Raw genomic sequence first — 22721 nt, 5'->3', positions numbered from 1 at the left:
CTGATCCCAGCGCAAAGGCTGTGCCAGAATGTATTATCCATTATGCCAACAGCTTAAAAAATTTAAAACCGAACGGATGGAAATCCTAAAATTAAAGCCACAAGCAAGATATTGGGAGTTCTTTCGACTTTCCGGATGTGATAAGCCAAATATAGAAAATGGAAACGCTATTTCAAAATATCAGAAATAGCTGGGGACAGCCATTTCACCGGGATCTGGCATGGCGAATAGCCTATGGTCAGCTACCGGTGAAACTGGTTATGTCCCGATGCAATTCAAGACCATGCGACACCTTCTGCGACGTCTGCCAGAGCATTGAAACGGTGGGACATTTCTTTTACTCATGCCCCCCCCGCCCGATATGTCTGGCAAAGATTAAGCGCAGTACTGGGAATCCAGCCGCTTACACTAGAGGAGGTCTTGTACCTTCAATTTCCCCCACCAGTCAAGAAAATTCAGAAATTTACAATTTTTCTCATCAATGTAATCAAGTATCACATCTGGAAAGTGCGGAACAAATCAACGATGAAAACAGTATACAAGCCAAAATATTCAGCGGGATCTATTTCTACCTACCTAGGTTTTTCTCACAAGAAAGACATATACTAGGGGATGGGAGGTTTGTAAATAAATGGTGCAAACCTCCTATCCTCTGTGTCCTGAGACAGGGCTTAATCATACCGTGTCTCTTCCTTTAAAAAGAAATATGTTTGTCTATTTTTTTTCTCGCTTCTCTTTTTTCTCTCTTCACGAGTTCTTACAGTTCATATAGGAGGGGGCAGATCTGAGAACCCGGGCTGCGAAGGCTTACAGCGAGGCGGTGCTGCTCCTTGTGAGCGGCATCTCTCGGGCCAGATTCTTCCCCCAAATCTTGCTCTTCCCGTGGTGTAAGGTTGGCCAGTTCTTTTACTGTTTATATATATATACAGTATATTAAAAAAAAAAAAAAAAACTCCTACCATAATCTTTATATCTAAGTAAAAAAAAAAAAAAATCTGTTATTTTTCAATAAAATTAAATGAAGTTTTAAAAGAAACTTAGGCATTCTTATTTTCCGAAAAAAAAAAAAATCCGGATTTTTTATACTAAAGTTTTATACTAAAACAGGTGTTAGAAGATGACCTCCAAAGACACCTGGTCAGTTAAATTGCTAATTTAAAAGTATTTTACGAGCGCATATAAGAAAAGTTTATTTCAAAGTTTTTTTTTAGAACAGGTGTAAGGAGATGATGTTTTACAGACCTTTTAGCCACAACCTCTGGGTTATACAGCTAAACGGTTTGACTGAGGCCTCTTTTTACCTACTACTATCCTACTCTACCTTTCTTTAATCTCCCCTATTACTACCTGCTGACCCTCAGCAATCTTTATACTCCAAAGGCCGATGATGAAAGACATTAACTCCCATTCTAGCTCCCACTGACGAGACCTCAATAAAGGTCGAAACCGGTCTGGATAGTGGCCCCTTGCCTTTAATACAAAACATCATGCATCCCCTTCTTGGAGATGTGTTTTGACATTAAGGGTAAATATTAAGATTAGTGATCAGAACTTATGCCACCTTTACCACGAGTTGCCTTGGTCTTGCACTATCTGTAGGATCAGCTAGACTTGCATCACTTGCATGCGCAAACTTGACTTGTTTGTCTGTTTGCTTACTTGGGAAATGGAGTAAAACCAGGTTTAAAATTGCTTGGTATTTTTAACATTTATTATACCCAAGGTAAAATACCTTCTACATAGTAATATATATATATATATATTACTAACTATGTGAAATACATGGTAGAAAGTCATTATTTATTCTGTTCACGGTGGCTTTGTTTCCAATGAGGTGACACATTTCTAAGAAGTTGTTTTATGCTAAGTTTTAAATAATTAGACTCAAGTTTTCTGAAAACATTTATTTCTACTGAGCGTTAACATGAAAGTATGCTAATTGAAGAGTGAGACGAATATAGCTCACATTGCTAACGAATATTTCACAAGAACGAAACATGTTTAATTTCTTTTTCACGTTTTAGCGTTTTATTAAAACAGTGAAAGAAAAATTCCTAGTAATTAATTCTAGTAAATGTAATCCGATTACTATACAATTCCAGAAATTGTTGTCGATGGAAAAAAAAATCATTAAATCGTGCTCGGGATACGCTTATGAAACCAGGAATTTCTGATGAATCAGAAAAACATGCATGCGCAATATAGTATAGACTGTAGGTGTATGAATTTAGAGGAGGGGGGGGGGATATTACGTTATTCCGACAGTGTTCGCCTTGTAATCAGTGCCTACAATGTAATGGTGCCTGTTCAATTTTTTATTAACAATTAATCACTTTTATTCGTCTCCAAGTTGAAGTTCGAACCATCGCTTTCCCTTTCCAATAATGATTCGCTAAACTTCAAGACGTCGCGCCGTTCCACTTAAGCTAACCTGTAATCAATTAATCTCCCTTCCCTACACACCACTACCACCTCATGCTCACACACACATATCAATTTATTGCTTCATACTGAACAGTTGGTGTTTCCCAAAGGCCAAATGAAAGGTGATGGCTATAGATTGCAGACGCCTTCACTGTGCGTTCAGCTATTTCCTGCATATATCTAGAGGTGACTAAGTGGGTCAGATGAGTAATTCGCCTAGTGACCTTATCAATGGTCGCTATATTTGGAAAGAGTTACACAGGTGACTCATAGATTATTTCTAGCAACTGGCTAAAATAATTCCAAATAGGTAAGGGTATAATCATTGAGGTGATCCAGAAAAGTATTTAAGAAACATTTGAAAGAAAGAATAAAGTAATCAAACTTTCATGCGAAGAGCCACTTTCACTATTAATGATACAATTTCACAGAAAATTGTATCATTAATAGTATTAAATCCGTTAAAAGGAAACAAAGCTTATATAGAATTGACATCAGAACACTAACAGAATTCTTGAGAGCAGAATGTCCTTGTGACATAAAGGATTAAATTAAAACATTGAACAGGCACCATTACATTGTGCATACCAATTATCCTAATAAGGTCTTCAATCTTGAATACAATACTCTGGAGGTCTAATCATTATTTTATATAAGGAAGTTATTACATCTTCTTGTCCCTTATACCAAAATCCCTGCGAATTAATGAGAGAATTGAAATTTTCAGGTCTAGTCATCTTTACAATTTTAGCAAAGTTAAAGTTGAACTGCATTGCTATTCCTAGGTCCTTTTTTGGTCTTCTGCTGTTCAGAGTTTATTTTTACTCATATAGTACTCTATCCGTTGGATTTTTCTACATAAATGGAGAACTTTATATTTTAAGCACATCGCTATTTCTTGGACGAATGAAATGATTTAAGTTAGCCAAAGTAATAGCCCTTGTTCTTTATCGTTAAAGTAGAAAGAGTATATCCTTTTTTACTTGAATATTGTCTAAAAATTTAGACAGTAAACTTTTAATTCTATGATCAATGTCATTCATAAAAATTAATAACATCAATGAATCCAACACTAATCCAGAGGAAACCAACGTGGAATCCAGAATAGTAGGAGGAATAATCATTCATTACCATTTTCTTCCTTCTCCTTTAACCGCTCTCTCCTATCACTGCAGCGCCTTTCCTTTTATGCCATGTGTCCCCATTTCATAAAAAAAAAGCCACTTACATACAGATAATGGACCAAAAATGGAAACAGTAACACGTTTCGATTAATAAGACGTTGATCCGCCGTGAGCATCTGATACAGCCTATATGAAATGTTCTCTGTCAGTGCTTGGAACCCAACAGGAGGAATTTTACACCATTCGTCCGACAGAAACTGGATCAATTCGTCTTTGGAGGTATGAAAAGTTGTCTGAGAGCTTGCTCCAAAATGTCCCTTAAATGTTCTATAGGATTTAAGTCTGGCGATTGGGATGGCCATGGCAGACAGGACACCTCACCATCTTGTTCCACAAACCACTGGGTGACCACATTAGCACGATGAATGGGAGCGTTATCCTGTTGAAACGTGGCTGGTTGCTTATGAGGAATGTGTCAACATGGAATGAAGATGATCACTTGTGATTGAAGGATAACGTGCAGCAACCATTTTGCGTTCCAATACAACAAGTGGATCCAAACCATGCCATGACAATATGTCCCTAGATCATTACAGAACCAAAACCTTTCACGGTTGCAAACAAGCACTCTGGCTGGTAAGCTTCCTTCAGCTGATGCTACACATGTATTCGTCCGTTTGCAGCAAAAAAGTGTGAACGTGGATTCATCGGACTATACAAGATCCCTTCAATGTTGTATAGTCCGCTGCCTGTGATCTTTGCACGCGAGGACGTGCGTTATCAAAGGCTTGTGTATGACAACTCGACCGTGATATCCAACTCTGTGTAGTTCCCGGCGCAAAGTTTTTGTTGAATTTTTCACACAATTGCTCAGCAGTAATCCATCTATTTTTCGTGGTATAGCGCACTAATGCTCGAACGTCTCTCTCTCTCGCAGTAAACGCTTTCGTTCACTATTGCATTTCGCTGATGATGTTTGTCCTGTCGACTGCCATACTGACATAACCTTTGAGACTGTTCCTTGACTAATATGTGCAATATCAGATGTTCTCGTCACAGAACATTTGAAACCTGCATCTAGCTCCAACAATCATGCCCCTTTCAAAGTCACCGAGGGAATAATCCTCTCTAGATTCCATTCTAACATGCAATAAACGGTGGTAGGCCTCCGTTTGTCTTTATACACACGTCCTAAAAATGTCTGGAGTACATTTGCATATCAACATCTGTGTTTGGTGCATCGTAGACACAGCATTAAGCAACTACCGATAGCTCGGTGTTTCCATTTTTTGTCCATTACTAAACTTTCACTATCATATATACGGATTTCTGTGATCTAATCGGTAAGTAATAGTATCACAGTAAAAACTGTTCTATAAACAGGAATTTTCCTAAATAAAACAGTGTTGTGATTCACTTTTTGATAAGCGAATCGTAATATTGTTTTATAAGGTTTTTGATACGTAAACGTAGGATTCCCATAACATCTCATTTTTCCTGGCACGGATGTTAAACTTAACAGTATCTTGAATGATCATTTCAGAAGTTTCTAAGTCTCAATCACACCAATCCCTCTTCATCTGTTTGCTATTGTCTGCAGTTCACAAATTCTCAATTTGTTTTCGTAATCTGCATTCCATACTCCCGGTATCATCTTACCACTCTCCTTTGAAACCTCTTCAGAGTATCTACATCACCTCAGAAACCAGGAGACTGCACAATAGGCCAGGTGAGATCGTATTAAGGCCGTGTAAAGAAACAAAATGATGACTTCCTTATCCTTACATCTTTTCAGCATTGCAATTATCCCGTGAATTGTGTTTGCAATATGACCCTGAGCTTCCACTTGCTATCTCTACTTAAACTCCAAGATTTCTAGCTTGATTAGTTTCTTTTAGCCTAATCCTGCCAATATAATACGTCATTGGATATCTTATCACATCCAACTACAGTACATAACTTTACATTTACTAACTTGGAACCGATAGCTATTTTCGCATGTTAATAGTTCCAACCTGTTCAAATTATTTTCCGAATTCTACATACCAGTCGCATTCGTATCTGCCTATCTTGGCATCATCAACAAAGAGTCTGTATGTTTCCTATTAAATTCTTCCCAATGTCATTAATGTAAATATTAATTAACAGTGAGCCAAGAACTGATCCCTTGGATACACCACTAGTCACCTTAAATCTTGTAGACTCATATTCTCCATATACCACCTTTTGATATTTATAAATCAGCCATCCTTTTATACAAGCCTCTAATTAATCACATATCCTACAACTTATGTAACAACCTCCATTGCTAAATCCAGCCAAAAGTCTTAGTATACTCCAAACACGCCACGGTGTATATATATCCCCGCGTCTAGATTAACTGTCACATTATTATAAAATGTGAGCAATTAACTCAAAGGTAACCTTCACTTACTAAACTCACATACTGTTCATTGCAGAGAATGAATTTTCTGTCAACCTTTTTCTGAATGCGAGCTCATACCGATCTTTACGAAATATTCATCGCCACGCCAGAAATACTGATAGGTCGGTAGTTAGACACATCAGTCTTTATACAATGGGATTATCGCACATCCTTTCCGCTCCTGTGAAATCTTCTCTGTGTTGAGATTCAAAATATATAGTCAGGTCAAAGGCATAGCTAGTTCGGATGAACACTCTTTTAGCATTCATGCTAATATTCCATCAGCTGTTTTGCCGAATTCTTATTTAGTTTACGCAACAGCAGTCTTTACCTTCTCCTCATATACCTGTGTTTCTTTATCCAGTGTAGAGATAGCATTGAGCTCCAAGTTTCATACACCATAGCTTTTAGCAAAATGAGTACTCATTAGTTGGATAATCTCTTCTACATCTATCACTTGCATACCATCCACATTCAGTAGAGTTTTACTTCCAGCATAGCGATAAAATTCTTTTGGGTTGTCTTTGGCGCAGAGAGCCAGTTTATTTTCATACTCAGAAGTATCTTTTCATACAATATTTCTAACTCTTCTGGCCTGCTCCTTATAATTTTCATAACTGACATCGTCATTATCACATTCCCCATCACATTTTATTGCCAATTTTTTCAAAACCCCTTAATAAGACTGCATATCTATTTCACTCCTGATCTATTTGTTATTTGAATTCCAGGAATACATTCGGATATTGCATTGTTTAAGTATTTTTTTTTTAATTATTTCTATTCAGTACTGATATCTTTCCATTTTACAACCCATATCATGGGGCGAACCTAATATTCTTCTCGGTTGTAGCCTGTTTTGAATGAAATATTAATATACTTAGCAGGTAAGTAAAGCATAATCGCTGTCACCAAATGAAGGCAGAATAATCATGTCTGTAACGTTCTCAATTTAAAAATCCCCCTCCCTCCATTGCCAACACTCTAATCAAGTTTGTCATTCTTTTTTCTCAAGCTCATTTAAGTAGCACAGACGGCTGCTGTGTGAAGCGGAGTGCTGCTCTATCACAATGAATCTTCGAATTCCTTCGCGGTATCATGTAATAAAAAATGATAAGAAGAATAACAGCTCAATGAATTCGGCTTCATTCGTCTCATGAGATTTCACCGCTACCCAATCAATGTTCGGATAACTGAAGACGCCCACAATTATCGTTTAATGTTCATTAGGTTGGTTTTCATTGTCATCAGCAATCATTACGTGATGTAAATTATCAGCTTCATTAACAGCTAGTATGTCTTCTTTCATGAATGCAAAATTATTATTATGCACTGGCTGGGTTGGATTGTGTTGTTTTTTGAATTATGATCAAATAATTCAAAAAACTTTATGATCATAAAGCATAGCTTTAGCTGCTTCGACGATGCTATTATGTATGAGTATTTTTTGTCTGTTAATTATGTATGAAGAAAACGGAGTTTCACGAAGAAAAATTCGTTGGACCGAACCTAATATTCTTCTCAGTTGTAGCCTATTCTCAGTTGTAATATTTCCTACAAGGACCTGTAAAAGATCAATACCGAGCTACTATTCCTTTGGGGGATACATACAGTGCTTTATTTCTCTTCTTGGCACTCTTGGGCAAAATATTTTTTTCATATTCTGCTTTTGAAAGTCATAAAATATTTGTATATTCTCATTACAAGCGATGTCCTAATTACCATAGCTAAGGAATCGATACAATACTATAGTTATCCAAAGCCTAAATTTTCTTTTTTTCTTAAGTGGTTTATTAAATGACTTGCTAATATTTTTAGAACCTATACATAGGTTATCAGAATAAGTAAAGCAAAAATAACCATAAAGAAATCATATTATTTATCAACAAATTTTTGATATAATTCATTATACTGAAATTTGTTGCAACAGATAGCACTGATTCGTAATTTAAAAAAAAAAAAAAATCTGCGAGAAATTTGTTTCTTTATACCGACTGCCTCAGATGATGTAATGAATAGCAATACACCGCCTACGTATTTAATAAGTAGTTCTGCATTTCATTCAGACCAAAGTTCGATAGATGAGCCCAATAATTATAGCCGTAACACGTATAGCGGTATACGTGTTAACTAGACAATTGTGATACTAGTTTAATCATGACAACTCTTATTAGCGTTCTAACATTATGGTTACAGGAAATGCGGTGGCGGCAGATCAAATAGCTAATATATATATTTTTTTTATGTGAGTTTCCGGGGATGCTAATAAGCTCCATACGCATGAAGACAAGTCTGCTTATTCTCTACTTTTCGTCTCTCTCTCTCTCTGGTTTTAGGAGATCAGAAAGAATACAATGATTAAAAACAAACAAACTGTAGGCTTCATGCTTATGATATGATATATATATATTTCGTTCATAATTAATATACAACGCAATAAATAGATTAAATGAGAACAAATTTCAGAAAGCAGAAAATTATATCTTTTTGGATTCAAAGTTTTGATAAGCGAAAATGCATTTTGAAAACTGTCATAATGCTTAGTGGACTTGACGATATATATTTTATAACTATACTCTTTAAAAAATGGAAAATGTAGTAGTTTTACTCTCATTTCCAGGAGTTTCTGGCGGTTTGGAACTGTTGTTCCCATTAATACGAAGTGCGCATGTGTGGAGGATGATGATTTCAGAATCAATATGCGAGATGCGAGTCCTTTGCTAATCAGCGCAGGGACAAGGATGCTGCAGTGGATGAACAACAGGGAGCAGTCTCTCTCTCCCAGCTAGGGCCAACTGACCTTTGGCATATAAGAGAAAATATCTCCATATGGTTAGCTAGAAATGTCGCAGTTTCTGGTGAGTTCTCAAGGCTGGCATTTCTCCAAGTATTCGCGCTTGGAATCCATTCCTGGAACAGAGATAGACGAGGCCGATCAGATAAACGTTGAACAAATGGTATATTTATGTGTCATTTATTTCAAATTGAATGCAACTTACAGATCTGGAACTTTGGCAGTAACTAACTCGTCATATCACCAAAAGCGAAAGTACGGGAACCTTAGCGGTCTTGGTTTTATTTGCTTCCTTAGGAGATTTCTTTAAAGCAATTTGATAACGAAATAGGACATGAATGAAAAATTCTGAATAAAAATAGAAAAATACTGATAACTTCTCTTTCGTTTAAGTTCTCTCTCTTTCTGTTCTGAAATAGTTTCTGAAATATAAATGATTTCAAAAACTTCGTCTTTCCCAATTTGCTGAGATGTTTTCCCTATGCAGAAATATTAACATAGATTTTATGCTTTTAAAATATAGACATAAGAAAGGAACACTTGAAAGTAGTTGAAGTTATCAAGTAAAGATGGGGTAGGCACAGTAACGGAGACACTATTTCTGTAATTTTCCCTCACTTATAAGTTGTTTATAAGTTGGAAACATATAATCTGCGAACAACTTCTGAACATCATTCAGTACACTCTTCTTAGAAACAAAACTAATATTATTTTTTAAATTCTTTTCGTTTGATATTACTCCACCAAGTATATTATGACTATGAATTTACGTGTATACTCAAATGTAGTGTCCAGGAGGGAAACCCTGGCACTTCCCGTATGAAACCGTAGTTAACTTACTTTCAGCTAAAAATTCTTCTCATATCCTAAATAACAGGATTCATATTCGGCTTTCTTCAACGATAGGGTACATGTCCTTTATATAGGCTAAATTATGACACTAGGAACAGTTGCTTATTTATACAATTCAGATATTCAAATTTAACTCTGAATTCATCTTTATTTAAATGTTTGTTTCCGTATTGCTTTTGTAGCTGTTTAAAAACAGAGCGTGTCAGGAATGATATCAGTATTGTTCTGTTCTGGGGTGCGAAAAACCTGGAAACTCGGGTTTTTCGTGCCCCAGAACAGGCAAACCGGCCCCGTGAACACGCGTGGATTACAGTCAGGAATACTTGAGATTCAGCTATGCCGGTCCCGAGCCCGGATAAAATTAGGGATGATTGAAATGGTGCCGTACTTCCCTGTAAAAAGGGCTTCACGACCATTATATCATCATACGCTAAATAAAAAAACTGTTTAAAATGTATCGAGTGACTTTACAACAGATATGAAAACATTTGACCTGCAAATATTTTTAAATATTCAATACACTCCCTGACTTTCAAATGTGGAACGTTTCGTCATATTTATAAATTGTGCTTATTGAATTAACAGAATCAAAGACTAAAAAAATTTACTTCAAGTGAACATGCATAGAGAAATAGTTGTATTAGTAATACAACTATTTCTCTATGCATGTATTCAATGCTTACATTTTGGAAAAGAATAAGATTCACCTCTAAAAATATAATTCGCATATTTCCTTAAGGGAAGGGGAGTCGTAGATATTCGTTAAATGTATCTGATATTGAATTTTTTCATCGTGAACGATTGTTTTAATTAGTTATGCTTAATTAAAAAGTATAAAATCCTCCTTTAGTTTATAAACTAGCACTGTTTTAATTAAATACTGATAACCTTGTAAACATTTTTCTAATATTATTTTTAAATTCATGCCGCAGTATTTATACATTCATACCCACAATTTGAATTTTGAGCGAGCCGGAATAATAATAATAATAGATTTTCTTGCATCTGCACTTAACAAGGTAATTGTCCATTCGGAAACCAGAAAAAAAAAAATTGATGGGCTTGTTTACAAAGCAGGGTTCGAATCTCAGTGTGGCTTGTCTTTAAGGAAGTAAATGAATTTCATGAGCAGGTGGACAAGTTTGAAACAATCGTCACCCCTATTATTCAAAACCTAGCGACAGTGTTCGGTAGATATATAACTGTCAGTGACAGCTTGGTGACCATTACGCACACTCACTGTTATGCCATAGCTTTTTAATAGAACTTGGTGGATTTTCTGAGAAATTAGATTGCTTTGCGCCCCTGCTGTTCTAGGATAGTGTATGCAGTCCGCAAAATCTACACCCAACTGGTTAAGAAATAATAACTTATTAAATTACATTGAATAGTTATTATCCTTTTAGAAACAAGCAACTTTTACAATGTAAAAATTTCTACATAATTGAAAGAACAGACTCATTCAAAAAACCGGCTTTCGATCTATTTCGTTGTTGGTGTGGGTTAATGAAAATTTGAGTTTATGCATTGACTACGCTCACATTCTAGAGCTGTAGCATTTGTTGGTACTGTCACTATCATAATAGCCTTATTAAATCAGAGTGTATTGGATTTAAGTAGTAGAAGCATCCACGCTAGGTAAGTGGGAAGGGGAACTTTTCCTTTCATTAACAAGCTTACGCTGGGTAAGTGCGAGGGGAGGGGGGGGGAGAATGAAAGGAAAAGCAAAAGTTTTTTTTTCTTTAACAAGCAGCACCCGCATAGCGTGAGCCACGAGGAAAACGAGGCATTTATCCATCTGAAAAGACAGGTACAAACTTGTGTGGGATATGAAGAGTTGTATAAGGTTCCTCGGCTGAAGGTGAGTTAGCAGTTGGGATTAAGGCTGAAGGTCATAGAGCTAGTGTATTATTGTCAGTTAACAGCTATTCTCTGGGATATGAAGTTTTTCGATATGAAAAAAAAAAATCCTGTCACCTCTTTTTGAGAGTAGTTATTTCACCTTGACTTATGAGTAGCACTTATAAAGAGCCTTCGCGGTAAAGCATAATCGGTATTAGTGGAAGTGAGCTCAGTTTCGCACGAAGTGGCAGGAATTTTAGCTCCGATAATTCAAATTATGTAGGGGAAGAATACAAACAATTAACTAATATACTAGCCATGTAGCTTAGTTGCTTCGACTGTAATTCTAATCGACCCAACTCTCATTGGCAAGCCTTACGATCTGATCGATTGATGAAAAACATGCTTTTAAAGCACTTCTTATATTTCTTCGCTTACTTTATTTATCGGAGTTTGTCTTTGTTCTATTAAATTTAAAAAAAAAATAACATCAGTATTGGTTGACCGAGTGGGTAGTGTCTCCACTAGCCACTCGGTCAACAGGCCGGAACCCATGTATGTACAGTACTCGTATTTTTGTCATCAAAATAATCGTATAACAAAAATTACAGTCAGAAGAACTGTGTTTTTCCGCATAACAATCTGAAAATAATAATAAAATAACTTCTTTATATGTTTCCATACGGAATCAAAGCATCAATCCCAAGCAATGTTTCAAGAACTGCGACTCGATATGGTGAATAGATAGCATTCAGGAACTTTATATTTCAGAGAGGAATCCGAAACATCGTTTATTTATAGCTAACAAACTGGACTTTAGAAGTGTAAATATGTGATATGGTTTAAAAAATTCCAGGTTCTTTTCCCTGCTATACTAAGATACTAGAATAAATGTATTGTATCTTCGGTCTGAATCCACTGATACTTCATATCTCATGAAAGCAGTCCTGGGCAATGATTTGTGTGGAAGTGATTAATTATATCTTAAATCACCCTTGAGAGGGCTAAATATCACAATCTATCTGAGCATTGCATCGAGTTAAACTATGCTAGTTACTCTCCATATTTAATATTATTGAAAACGATCATACATGAAAAGTCAGAATAGTTTCAGCAGTATTGTCGTGCAGAAACAGAAGAGGTATCATGGGTTTAGATAGTTTACACTCAACTCTCTACCCGTTTATAATCGCGAAAGGCATTTGCCAAGAATGATCATTTGTATAGATTCATTTACAGTTTCAATCATAAGTAGTAACCTCAGTTTCAATAATCCATCCCGCAAAAATCTGATTGCAGGATGGATTCCTTACAACTGTGATAGCTATCAGTTATTTTAACCAGGTTGGCAGAACCGCAATTAGACTTTAGTACACAAATCCTACATATGGCCAGCTATCCTACGCTATTATTATTGATAGCTGATTATTTGATTTAAATAGACCAATTTGGATGCAATTCTTTAATTATATTCCGTTATTTTATAAACTGTTGCTCTATTAAATCTAATTTATTGGTGTTTTAACGTTTTAGAAAATGACCACAGGTACAATTGATATAAGAATATTGTTACTAAAGTGAATACTTAATATAATTTGTCTATCAGAGTATTAAGGAATGTTCCAGGATAATATAGCCATTTCATATAAAGGCCTAAAGAGTGCTACATGAATTCGAAAGCAGTCTTCCTTGGCTAGCTCACTTCTCTCCGACTTATCTCAGAAAGTTTTCTGTTGCAGAAACCGAATTGATATAATCTTCCAAATATATGCACAGTAGTACTGGACGAATGGTAATGCACAAATGATTGTATTCATCTTGTGAATTCGACGCATCGACGTGCAGAAGCTATGATTACAGTGAGAAAATTATTCCTGACCGTGGAATTAATGTGACGTCTCCTACCTAGGAGGTTGATTACCATGATGCGACGCATGGTAAACTACGTGCGTAACGATATGTGGTGAGGATCCTATCTCTTCCACATATTAATGTGGAAAAGATTCATGTAAGTATTCATGACTATAAATCTGTGTTTGTGCTCACTGGGCCGGTTTGCCTGTTCTCAGGGACGAAAAACCCGGGTGAGAAAACCCTCTACCTCCCCAATGAAACGGCTAACTCACCTTTAGTCGAAAGAGTGAGTTTTAAATCCACACGTCATAGACGGGAATCGAACCCAGATCTTTCTGACCAAAGGGCTTCGTCTGTACCAAATGAGCTACGGAGGCTCCTTATAAGGGTATAAGATGATGTAAAAATATTTTCTGTGTAGTAAGGCAGTGATTTATTTATATAGGGAATATTATTCATTATGTTGTTTAACGCGGCTGTTGTGACCACTCAAATATTCAAGCTATACTTTTTACCTTTCCTAATTTGTAAGAAATTATTTGAAAGAGAGCTTGGAATAATAATCATTATAAAGCGGGACTACTTATTTGGGACAGAGACATAATCGGACTCACGAAGTGCTGTAATTGTTTAAGTAATGTCAGTACTTTTTAGTATCTAAAACCAATAAGTGCCTAAAGACTCACTTTACTTGGTTTTCCAATACATTCTACTGATTGAATGGTAATTATTTCTTATTTTACACTGAAGAAACTGATTCTATGATAAAGCCTTAGTTTCTTCAGTGGAATCGTTCTTCAGTAGCTCAATTAGTTTATTTTATTTATTTTGTGTGTGTGTGCGCGCGCGCGCGCTGTTGGTCTCTAGCCAGTTTAGGAGTTATGCAGCATGAAAAACCCTATTTCTAATAGCAACGCTGCAGCATTCACATAAGATTAGCTAACATATCTTTAGTTGTAAAGCCCTTATAAAGATTTCTCATATATGATGGGAAACAAACACAGAAAAGGACATCGTTTCCTACTTTAATAGACCATGTTACTGATTTTTTTTTATACTTGAATCTTATATCTCGAAAGGATGTTAGCCTATAGTGAATTACTATTAGTACTGTAGACTGGATAAGACTTAGATATTCCACGAGTCTTATTCTAAGTTCCATGTTACTCTAGAGACCAACATGGAACTTGTTAAGCCACTTCAGGTCCCTATTAATCAGGGTGGCTGCCTTACATCCAAGGATAAAATTCGTTTACTACATTGACAGATCGGCGATCTTGCTTTTATAAAGTGATACATTAGCTTTAGTCTTTGAACAGTATATAAATGTTACATGACATATTTATTTATTCACTTTATATGTTCTAATGTGGCAGTAAAATCATAAAGGGGCGCAATATTACGTCCTTTTTATGCGATCTGTCTGTATACATAAAAATCTGCCAATGTATTTACATTGCTTTATTATGAGATGAAGACTTTTAAATCATTTTTGACTTAATAAATTTGAAAAGTATTCAGATTAAAATTGTTTTTGCTAAAAATTTTAAACTTTATATTTTTGCTTGTATAAACTATACTATGTTTAGCTCTATAAACGAAGCCTGTACCTCAGTCTGTATTCCATCTTGGAGAAGAACTTTTATTTCTTTTTTAACCTGAAGGCGAGTTGGTTGGTTTTATATTGAGGTAGCAGACTTTTCGTTCAGCAAACTGCAACTCGCAGATTACGTCATTTATATCTGTGATATATATGACAAAGATGAGTCATAAGTCAAAGATGAGTCACTAGTAACATTCCATGCATACCATCCGTTTCAATTTGAAAAATTGTTACTTGAAGTCAGATTTTTAACGTATATAATTGATGCATCACTAAATCATCAATAAATAATAAATTTGATGTTTAATTTATTCCTTGATGGGAAATAATAATGGAAATATTGTTAACCATAGAATTTAAATAAATAAAAAAAAACAGTTTTATGTTAATTTTAGTATCACAATGATTACAATTGAAAAGTATGAACTTTTAATTTTCTGTTTTATACAGATTTCTAATGTCTCATTGCCTTCTCCGGATGAGAATTTTTACTAATATCGAAGTGTTGTAATTTCGAGGCGTCACTGCCTTGTGTCGTTGCTGAGGCATTTAACTGTAGAGGGGGGGGGGGGGACTGCTAAGCTATTAACATTATCATATGCATTAATAAGCATATATATTGAGTTTTTGAAGGCATTTTCTACTTGACTTAATACATTACGGGGTATCCATTTAAAGTTTAAATTCCAAGCCTTCAGTATTCAAAATATGCGAAAATATAGGAAGGCGAAAACTTTTCCCACAACAGCTTATTAACTTGTGTAGGCCATTTCATATGACCAATGAAATGTGCTATGTAATAGGTAGAACAGATTATCCAATGTGTCTAAAAAACTAATAAATATATTCCTAATAAAATTTCATGAAAATCCATCGAGTTGCAAACGGTTTAATACGAGAAATGTCGCTAAAGATACAGACAAACAGAATAAGAATGTTTATTACTGCTTCTTTTTTTAGAATGTTTTACCATAATATTGCAATGTACTCCAAGAGGCTGATGAGGCTAGGGATTTGTGGGTGTTAGTGGGTAGAAAGTTGAAGTGCAGAGAGCATACTGCTAAGATGTCCAAGATAGCTCTTAGGATTACTTGACTATTGAAGAACACACTAACATGCAGAGATAAGGAAGTTATTATTCCTCTTTAAGAGGGGTTGATACGTCCACATCTGGACTACTGTACTCAAATTTTGTCGCCTGGATTCCTTGGAGATGAGGAAGTGACAGAAAGGATTCAGAGGCGAGTGGTGTAAGGAATTCTCCCTATTGATATATTGAGAATTTGTGTGTTACAGAAGTTGGCGGAGAAGAGGGAATATGATAGAAAAGTTACTAAAAGGTTTTTATAAGATTGATGCAGGGGAAATATTTCAGCAGTGAGATATTGATGGAAGAATAAGAAGGCATCCCTGGAAATTTAAGTAAGAGTGTGGTTAATAAGGATGCGAGGACTGGATTTTTCTCTTGGAGAGCGGCGAATGAAATGAATGTGTTGCCTGAAAACTCATTTGTGAGCGCTTCGTCTGTCAATGAGTTCAAGAAGAGGTATGATAGATATTGTGTGGATAGTGTTTGGGTCTCCCGCGATGAGTATACTGATTCCATGGAGATGCCCGTGTAATAATAATGTTTTCATTAATTTCCAGCTGTTACTTTCTTACAGTTCTTGGACATTGTGGAATTACGTTTAGAGTTCTGTTTACTATGGTTATCAGTTACTACTCTTTGTTAGGAGTGGTTCAAATTTTGGTTTAAAAAAAAAAATCTTAACTTAAATCATTTAACCTTTATTAACTTGGTTGAATATTTTTTCACTTATCCTTTATGTAAAATAAATTTAATCAGTATAGAGTTAATATTAAAAGACAATTTAAAATAAGAAATAACTAGTTTTACTTTATTTCTTCTTACACATTTCTGGTTTGTGTTTAATAATGGTTACATATTTCTCTCGGTTTTTTTTTTTTTTTTTTTTTGTCGCTAACCAAAGCCTGCAAATTAAATTACTTTAGACCAGAATTACAAGTATTATCATTCATCAACACGCGAATTACGCATAAAATATTCATATTAACAGACTATTAACCTTCAGCGTTTTGAGAAACACACAACAGCTATTAAAATCCAAAGTATTTTTACTGTAAAAATAAGAGCATTTTCATAATAGAAAACGTGTACGCAGTGTTATTTAAGATAGAGGGATATTCCTTTGGATTTATTGATCTCATGAGAGTAAAGAACATTAATAAAGACTGATTTGAAGCACATAAATAGTTTGAATGTCATAAATTCACTTCTTTTCCTATTTTTGTTATAATCATAATGAATCTTTGGTTTTAAATAAAAAAAGGCACATTGGTTCGAATCCCATATAATTCCGAAAACCTTAATTAGGACTTCAGGTTTGACAGCTAAATAGTATAGTAAAAATAGCAGAGCTTTCTTCCGTAGAATAAAACACAAGCAGTTGTCAGACCGTATATACGTATAACCCTACTCCGACTTAATGCGAAACAATAACAACCCAAACAATGCAATGAAAGTTTGTGTGCAGCTATGATGTGTGTCGTAAACCATACTCTTACTGCAACTTCAAAATATACACAGTATACAAATTATATTGTAACTGCATAAACACCTGGGTGGAAAAAACTGGCAATCATAGAAATCTGTACTGAATAATACATTAAGGATGCGAACACCGGTGATCACTAGGGGACTTGCAACATGCGCATCCACAGAAGGCCATGAAATAGACTAGGGGAATATCTACATTCCATTCGGAACAGCTTACTATTGTCTTCAGAGAATCTGTAATGGTCATCCTACTACTGTACAGTAAGGATCAGAACCAAGGAATCAAATTAAGAAAAAAAGATGCTGCAAGCTAGGGAAAAGTCTTTGTACAAACCACAAGAATTAAATCTCAAAGCTAATTATGCGAGTTATATGCGTATATGCGATGATATCCAAATGTGGATATCATAAGTTTGAAAATAGCGTTGCTAAGAAGGAAGAATTCTTTCTTCAGCAAAACGTCGATTTGAATTTAATTATTACTTGCTTCTCATAAATACTTTAAGAAATTAATTTGCGTCTGTTCTGATAGCAAAAATTGATATCCCCTAAATTTTCCATTTCTTTCGATAATTACTTCAATTTCTGCTAGATATTTCAGCACAACTAATAAAATACCTCTAGCAGTATTCATTTCAAATCCTCTTTATATGTACGTATTCGTTCTGCATATCTTCACTTACTTGCAGAGAAGCCACTTTCAGAGATTAAAATAACCCATTATAAAGCAGTTGACAACCCGTTTCAGTGTTCGCAGAAATGGAGGAACGTAATAAATGACTCATTTTTACTCTAGGGTGAAAGGTGCACAGTACCTATTGTTATCAAAAGTCAGTCAATGCATTTTTTTGCTTGTCAGAAAAAAATCAGTGTGATGAGCAGTTCGCATAAATCGCAAACGATTCATTCAGTGTCGAATAGCAGCAGACGAAATTCAATACACTATTCGTCTGTCGAAATAACTGGAATGTGTACAGTTCAGGTTCCAGTTATTTTCGAACGAACGCTGCTCAATTTAATGTGTGAAAATTTTACAGTTTATTTAAAATTGAATACTAAAAATACTGTAATCAAATAATTTGCAAATTAATTAGATCACTAATTTCTTTTTTTAAGTCACTCACTAGAATTGAATACTTGAAGGTTTCAGATATGGGTCAGTTTCATGGTATAATAGATATGGCTACTTCGTAAAGTACTTGCCATTATATTGATCCTTTCCATTTTGGGACACACTGATTGATATACGACATATTATCATATATACATCAAACAACGAATAAATTAAGGCAGCACACTAAAACTTGTAAATACTTTTTGGTTAGAAAAGAAATCTCCAAAATAACTTACAATCTTATGGTTGAGATGAGCCAGTTCTCTTTCGGTAACTTTTCGCCGGTTTTGCTCCTGTTGCTGTCGCTTCAACTCGTTGATCTTGTCAACCAAATGCATGCCAGGTATGGCCAATGCTACGAAAGGCCGCGTCAGAAAAGAGCGGGGCATCCTTATGAAGTGGTTGTATCTGAAATCCGAGGGTTTCGCTGGGGAATGTTTTAGGGTTAACAGACTTATTGATAAAGGGAAAGAGCCGACGAGCGGCAGTGGGCTGACGCCACCAGCGTCGATTGGTTTAACTGGGAATGGCTGCAGCTGCAGCAGCTTCGGAAAACACGAAAGACTTTATGGAGCAATGACGTCATTAGCCCGCAGATCACGAGACATATCAGACGTCACTGTCTATCGATTGATGTGAGCGGGTTGTAGGAAGTGGAACGAAATCTATTGTGTGAATGTCGGAGAGCTAGGAATTAAGGAAAATCTCTACTCTAAAACAATGCATTCACTCCCTTTATTATAATTTGGAGGAGATCAAACTATAATTCAGAGAATTTCTAAACAGGGATTTCATCATTGAAACATATTGCATGAGCTTTTATTCAATGCTGGATGCAGAAACTACATTTGATGCAGTTATAGATATTCATATAACCATTTATCGTAGCTGCACTGCTTGGTTTCTGTATTTAATTTTTGTCCCCCTCAAAAATGCATCGCATTACAATGTGAACATTTAATTTTTTTTTTTTTTTTGATAATTGATACTCTGCCACAGCAGTTTAGCTGCTGTGTTTGAAAAGCATTCTTGTGAATTAAGAATGAAACTAAACAAAATTATTTGCCTAAATAAGAACTTGGAGTGTAGAAATTCTGAAGCTTCAGCAAATTTTTTCTGTTATGAAAAGAAAATCTCGCCATGACCTTTAGTAAATATAGATAGATTGCGTGCACTAAGATAACATTGCAATATAAGTAGAAAAAATGTTTACTAAGGAGCATATTGTTGTAGTGACATGTCTTGTACTCTGGATATATTCCCGTTGCCGCCCTATCTTGATCGAGCACCTCAATATCGCGAGACTGTTTGCGCAAGCCATTTCAAAAATTTTCAGCGAAGTTGGTGAACATGCTGAGGAAAAATCCATTTATCACTACGCCTTAATGGGAAGTTTGCTGTCTTGGTTCATCTCGTTCTGAGTTTTTTTAGATAAAATCTGCATCTCAGAAGCTTGCAATGCAGCAAATAAGAAATTATTAGGAGTATAAAAGGAGTGTTTTAAAAAATTAGGCGCCAGAAAAAAAATACCTCGCCCTTGAAAATGTTCGTCCGTGAAAGAATTAAGTAGGCGAAGAGAGTATTTGAATACGACTCATTTGTGTTTACATATATCTCACATGACTACGAAATGGCATCGCATTGGTGTCTTACAACTATGTGATGCCAATAAGTTGATAAATGACACGAGGACAGGAAACATGACCTACGCTGAAATGATCAGCATGATCCCAACTCTACATAAAGATACTGCACTGGTCAGATGGTAGGAGCAAATTTCATGTCTTAGAAACAGGTTTGGTGTAATGTCTTTATGAGGTCTGCACACACACACACACACACACTACTGCCAGTTACACATGCAAATTTGTTATAGCGCTACAGCTGGAAAATTTGAACCACTGCTGTACGTCGTCCTGTTCTTAGGGACGCTGATGTCCGTCTCTTTGGACCACTGAAGGAGCAGAAAGATTAGTTGGCAAGAGAAACTGTAACCGACGTGATGTTGCAATACCGATTTCTTTTGAGTCAGAATTTCTTAGTGGCGCGGTAAGACAAATGCATAAAGATATTGGGTGACAATACGGAAAAGTGATGTGCATGAAAGTCGAGTTACTTATTATACTGTACATGCATCTGTCAGAATAATTTCTTTCACTTAAGAGTGCTTGATACGTTATTTTTTGAAAACACCCTTGTATTTAAATATAGTCTGATATTTGGTTCTCTGGTGTTTGGAAGATTATTGCAATAAAAATCGGGTTATTTGATCATTTGAATTTTTGGATGATGTTGATCTAAGCATTGATGAAAATATTAAACAGTACACAGTTTACACACACACACACACACACACACACACACACACACACACACACACACACAAAAACGACTACGGATATTTAAGCATTAAATGGGAAATTAATTTTTAACTTCTACTTTATTAATATACCATAGAGTAGGGAAAACGTTCTTATTCTTGCAATAAATAATAAGAAAAAAAACGTATTTGCTTACGCTTGGAATCGCCGAACTTTATATAGTTTCTACTATATTCGGCATGAAACTCTTTGAGTTTCTTATTCGGCTAAGAAACTATATGGGATGTAATATCCCTTAACTTAAACAAGTTATATGTAGCCGAATTGAAGCCTTTGGCTCTTCACATATCTAATAATCTGTCTTACTTTTTTTTGGATAAATTTATATAAAATAAGTAAAATAAGAATGAGATTCGCCAAACCACTACTTAATGAATCTGAGAGTTTAGTTAGAGTAACAAAATGATGAAAGAACACAGATTTGAGAGAGCACTAATGTGAACAGATGACATTAGTGTAGAAGAAATATTAAAATGAACTAGACATCATTAGGCTAAATGGGCTATAGCCCAGGGGCGCCATTGATCCAAGGACGCTTAAAAACAGTCTGTTGGATTTTAATTCGACAATATTTATAATATTGTTGAATTAAAATTCACCATACGCATTCAACAAATTCAAAAGACGGCCCTTGACATCATTAGTATTCAAGAACCCTGTGAGGAGATCTCGCACATTCTTGAAGGGTAGACAGTCACTTATACAGTGGAAGACGAAGAGCTAGCAAAATAAGTGTTTGATTCCAGCATGGCAGAAAAGAAACCCATACCTAGATAGTAGATAGAAACCCATACCTTAGAGGACCAGAATATATTATAAGTTCATGATTTTTTCCAGATATACATATGAATTCCACCTTTCCTCCTCCATCTTCCAGTATAATTCTTTTTGGTGTTAAATAGGAATTCATGATTACTTTCGTTTTGGTTTAAATTCATCTTGAACCAAATTTTACTGAAGATTTGAGCTAATTCCCTTGATTTTATTTCTATATCTTCTACGAAGAGAACTAATTTTATCACGAAAACACAAATGAGTCGCATTCTTTTCGTTAATTTGAACTCCAGCATTCTTCCAATTCAGCTCATGAAAAAATTCCTCTAAGATAGATCGCGAGATGTAAAGAGTTTGCAGATATTGTATTTCCCTTATTTATTGGAAATTTTGCACTTATTGCTGTTGTTTTTATTATTATTATGTTAGATGCCTAGACATTATAATATTTCAAGCAGTTCATACTGGGTAAAAGATTGCCTACGCCTCTTATAAAGTATCTAATAGAGTGGTTGATTTGATTGCAAAAGATCTAATAATGGTTCCTCGTGTCATAGACGGGATTCGAACCCGGATCTTTCTAACTAAAGGGCTCGTTTAACCAACGAGCTACGGAGGTTCTAATTTTATATTAGCATTGGAAATGTTTTGCCAATGAATTTTGGAGATGTGACAAACATGGAGCGCTGTTCCCTCCCGATATTTAAGCGGTAGGGAAACCACAACATAAGTAGAAAAGAACAGTTCTTTTAAATAAGTCAAAAGTCATTGCGAAAGCTTAGGTTAAGCAAATTAGTAATGTCTTCACGGAAATATAAACCTCGGTTTTTCCGGACTTTGTCTGAGGAGTCAAAGACAGTAAGTGATGTAAATTTCCACAAATAACGGGCTCTGCATACATAACAAAGTAGCTATCGGTAAGCAAGATTATAACAGAGTGGGGAAATGCTCCTCTT

The 22721-nt window shown here is 35.4% G+C and overlaps 1 protein-coding gene across 1 annotated transcript in view; it reads right to left on the bottom strand.

Moving 5' to 3' along the window:
- LOC150105666 (uncharacterized) overlaps positions 1-19125 on the bottom strand; it is a 48980-nt gene extending 29855 nt beyond the window's left edge. Inside the window, exon 1 of the mRNA XM_090394986.1 lies at positions 18847-19125. Within this exon, the coding sequence (XP_090251112.1) occupies positions 18847-18999 (153 nt within the window). The 5' untranslated portion in view covers positions 19000-19125. The remainder of the gene's footprint in view (positions 1-18846) is intronic.
- Between the last annotated feature and the right edge of the window lie 3596 nt (positions 19126-22721).

The sequence above is a fragment of the Typopeltis vanoorti genome, chromosome 6 (assembly GCF_054136105.1).
Source record: "Typopeltis vanoorti isolate ZY-2024b chromosome 6, IOZ_Tvanoo_1.0, whole genome shotgun sequence".
In the NCBI taxonomy this organism is placed as follows: Eukaryota; Metazoa; Arthropoda; class Arachnida; order Uropygi; family Thelyphonidae; genus Typopeltis; species Typopeltis vanoorti.
The sequence above is the reverse complement of the archived record's forward strand: the minus strand, read 5'-3'. Positions and strand labels throughout refer to the sequence as shown.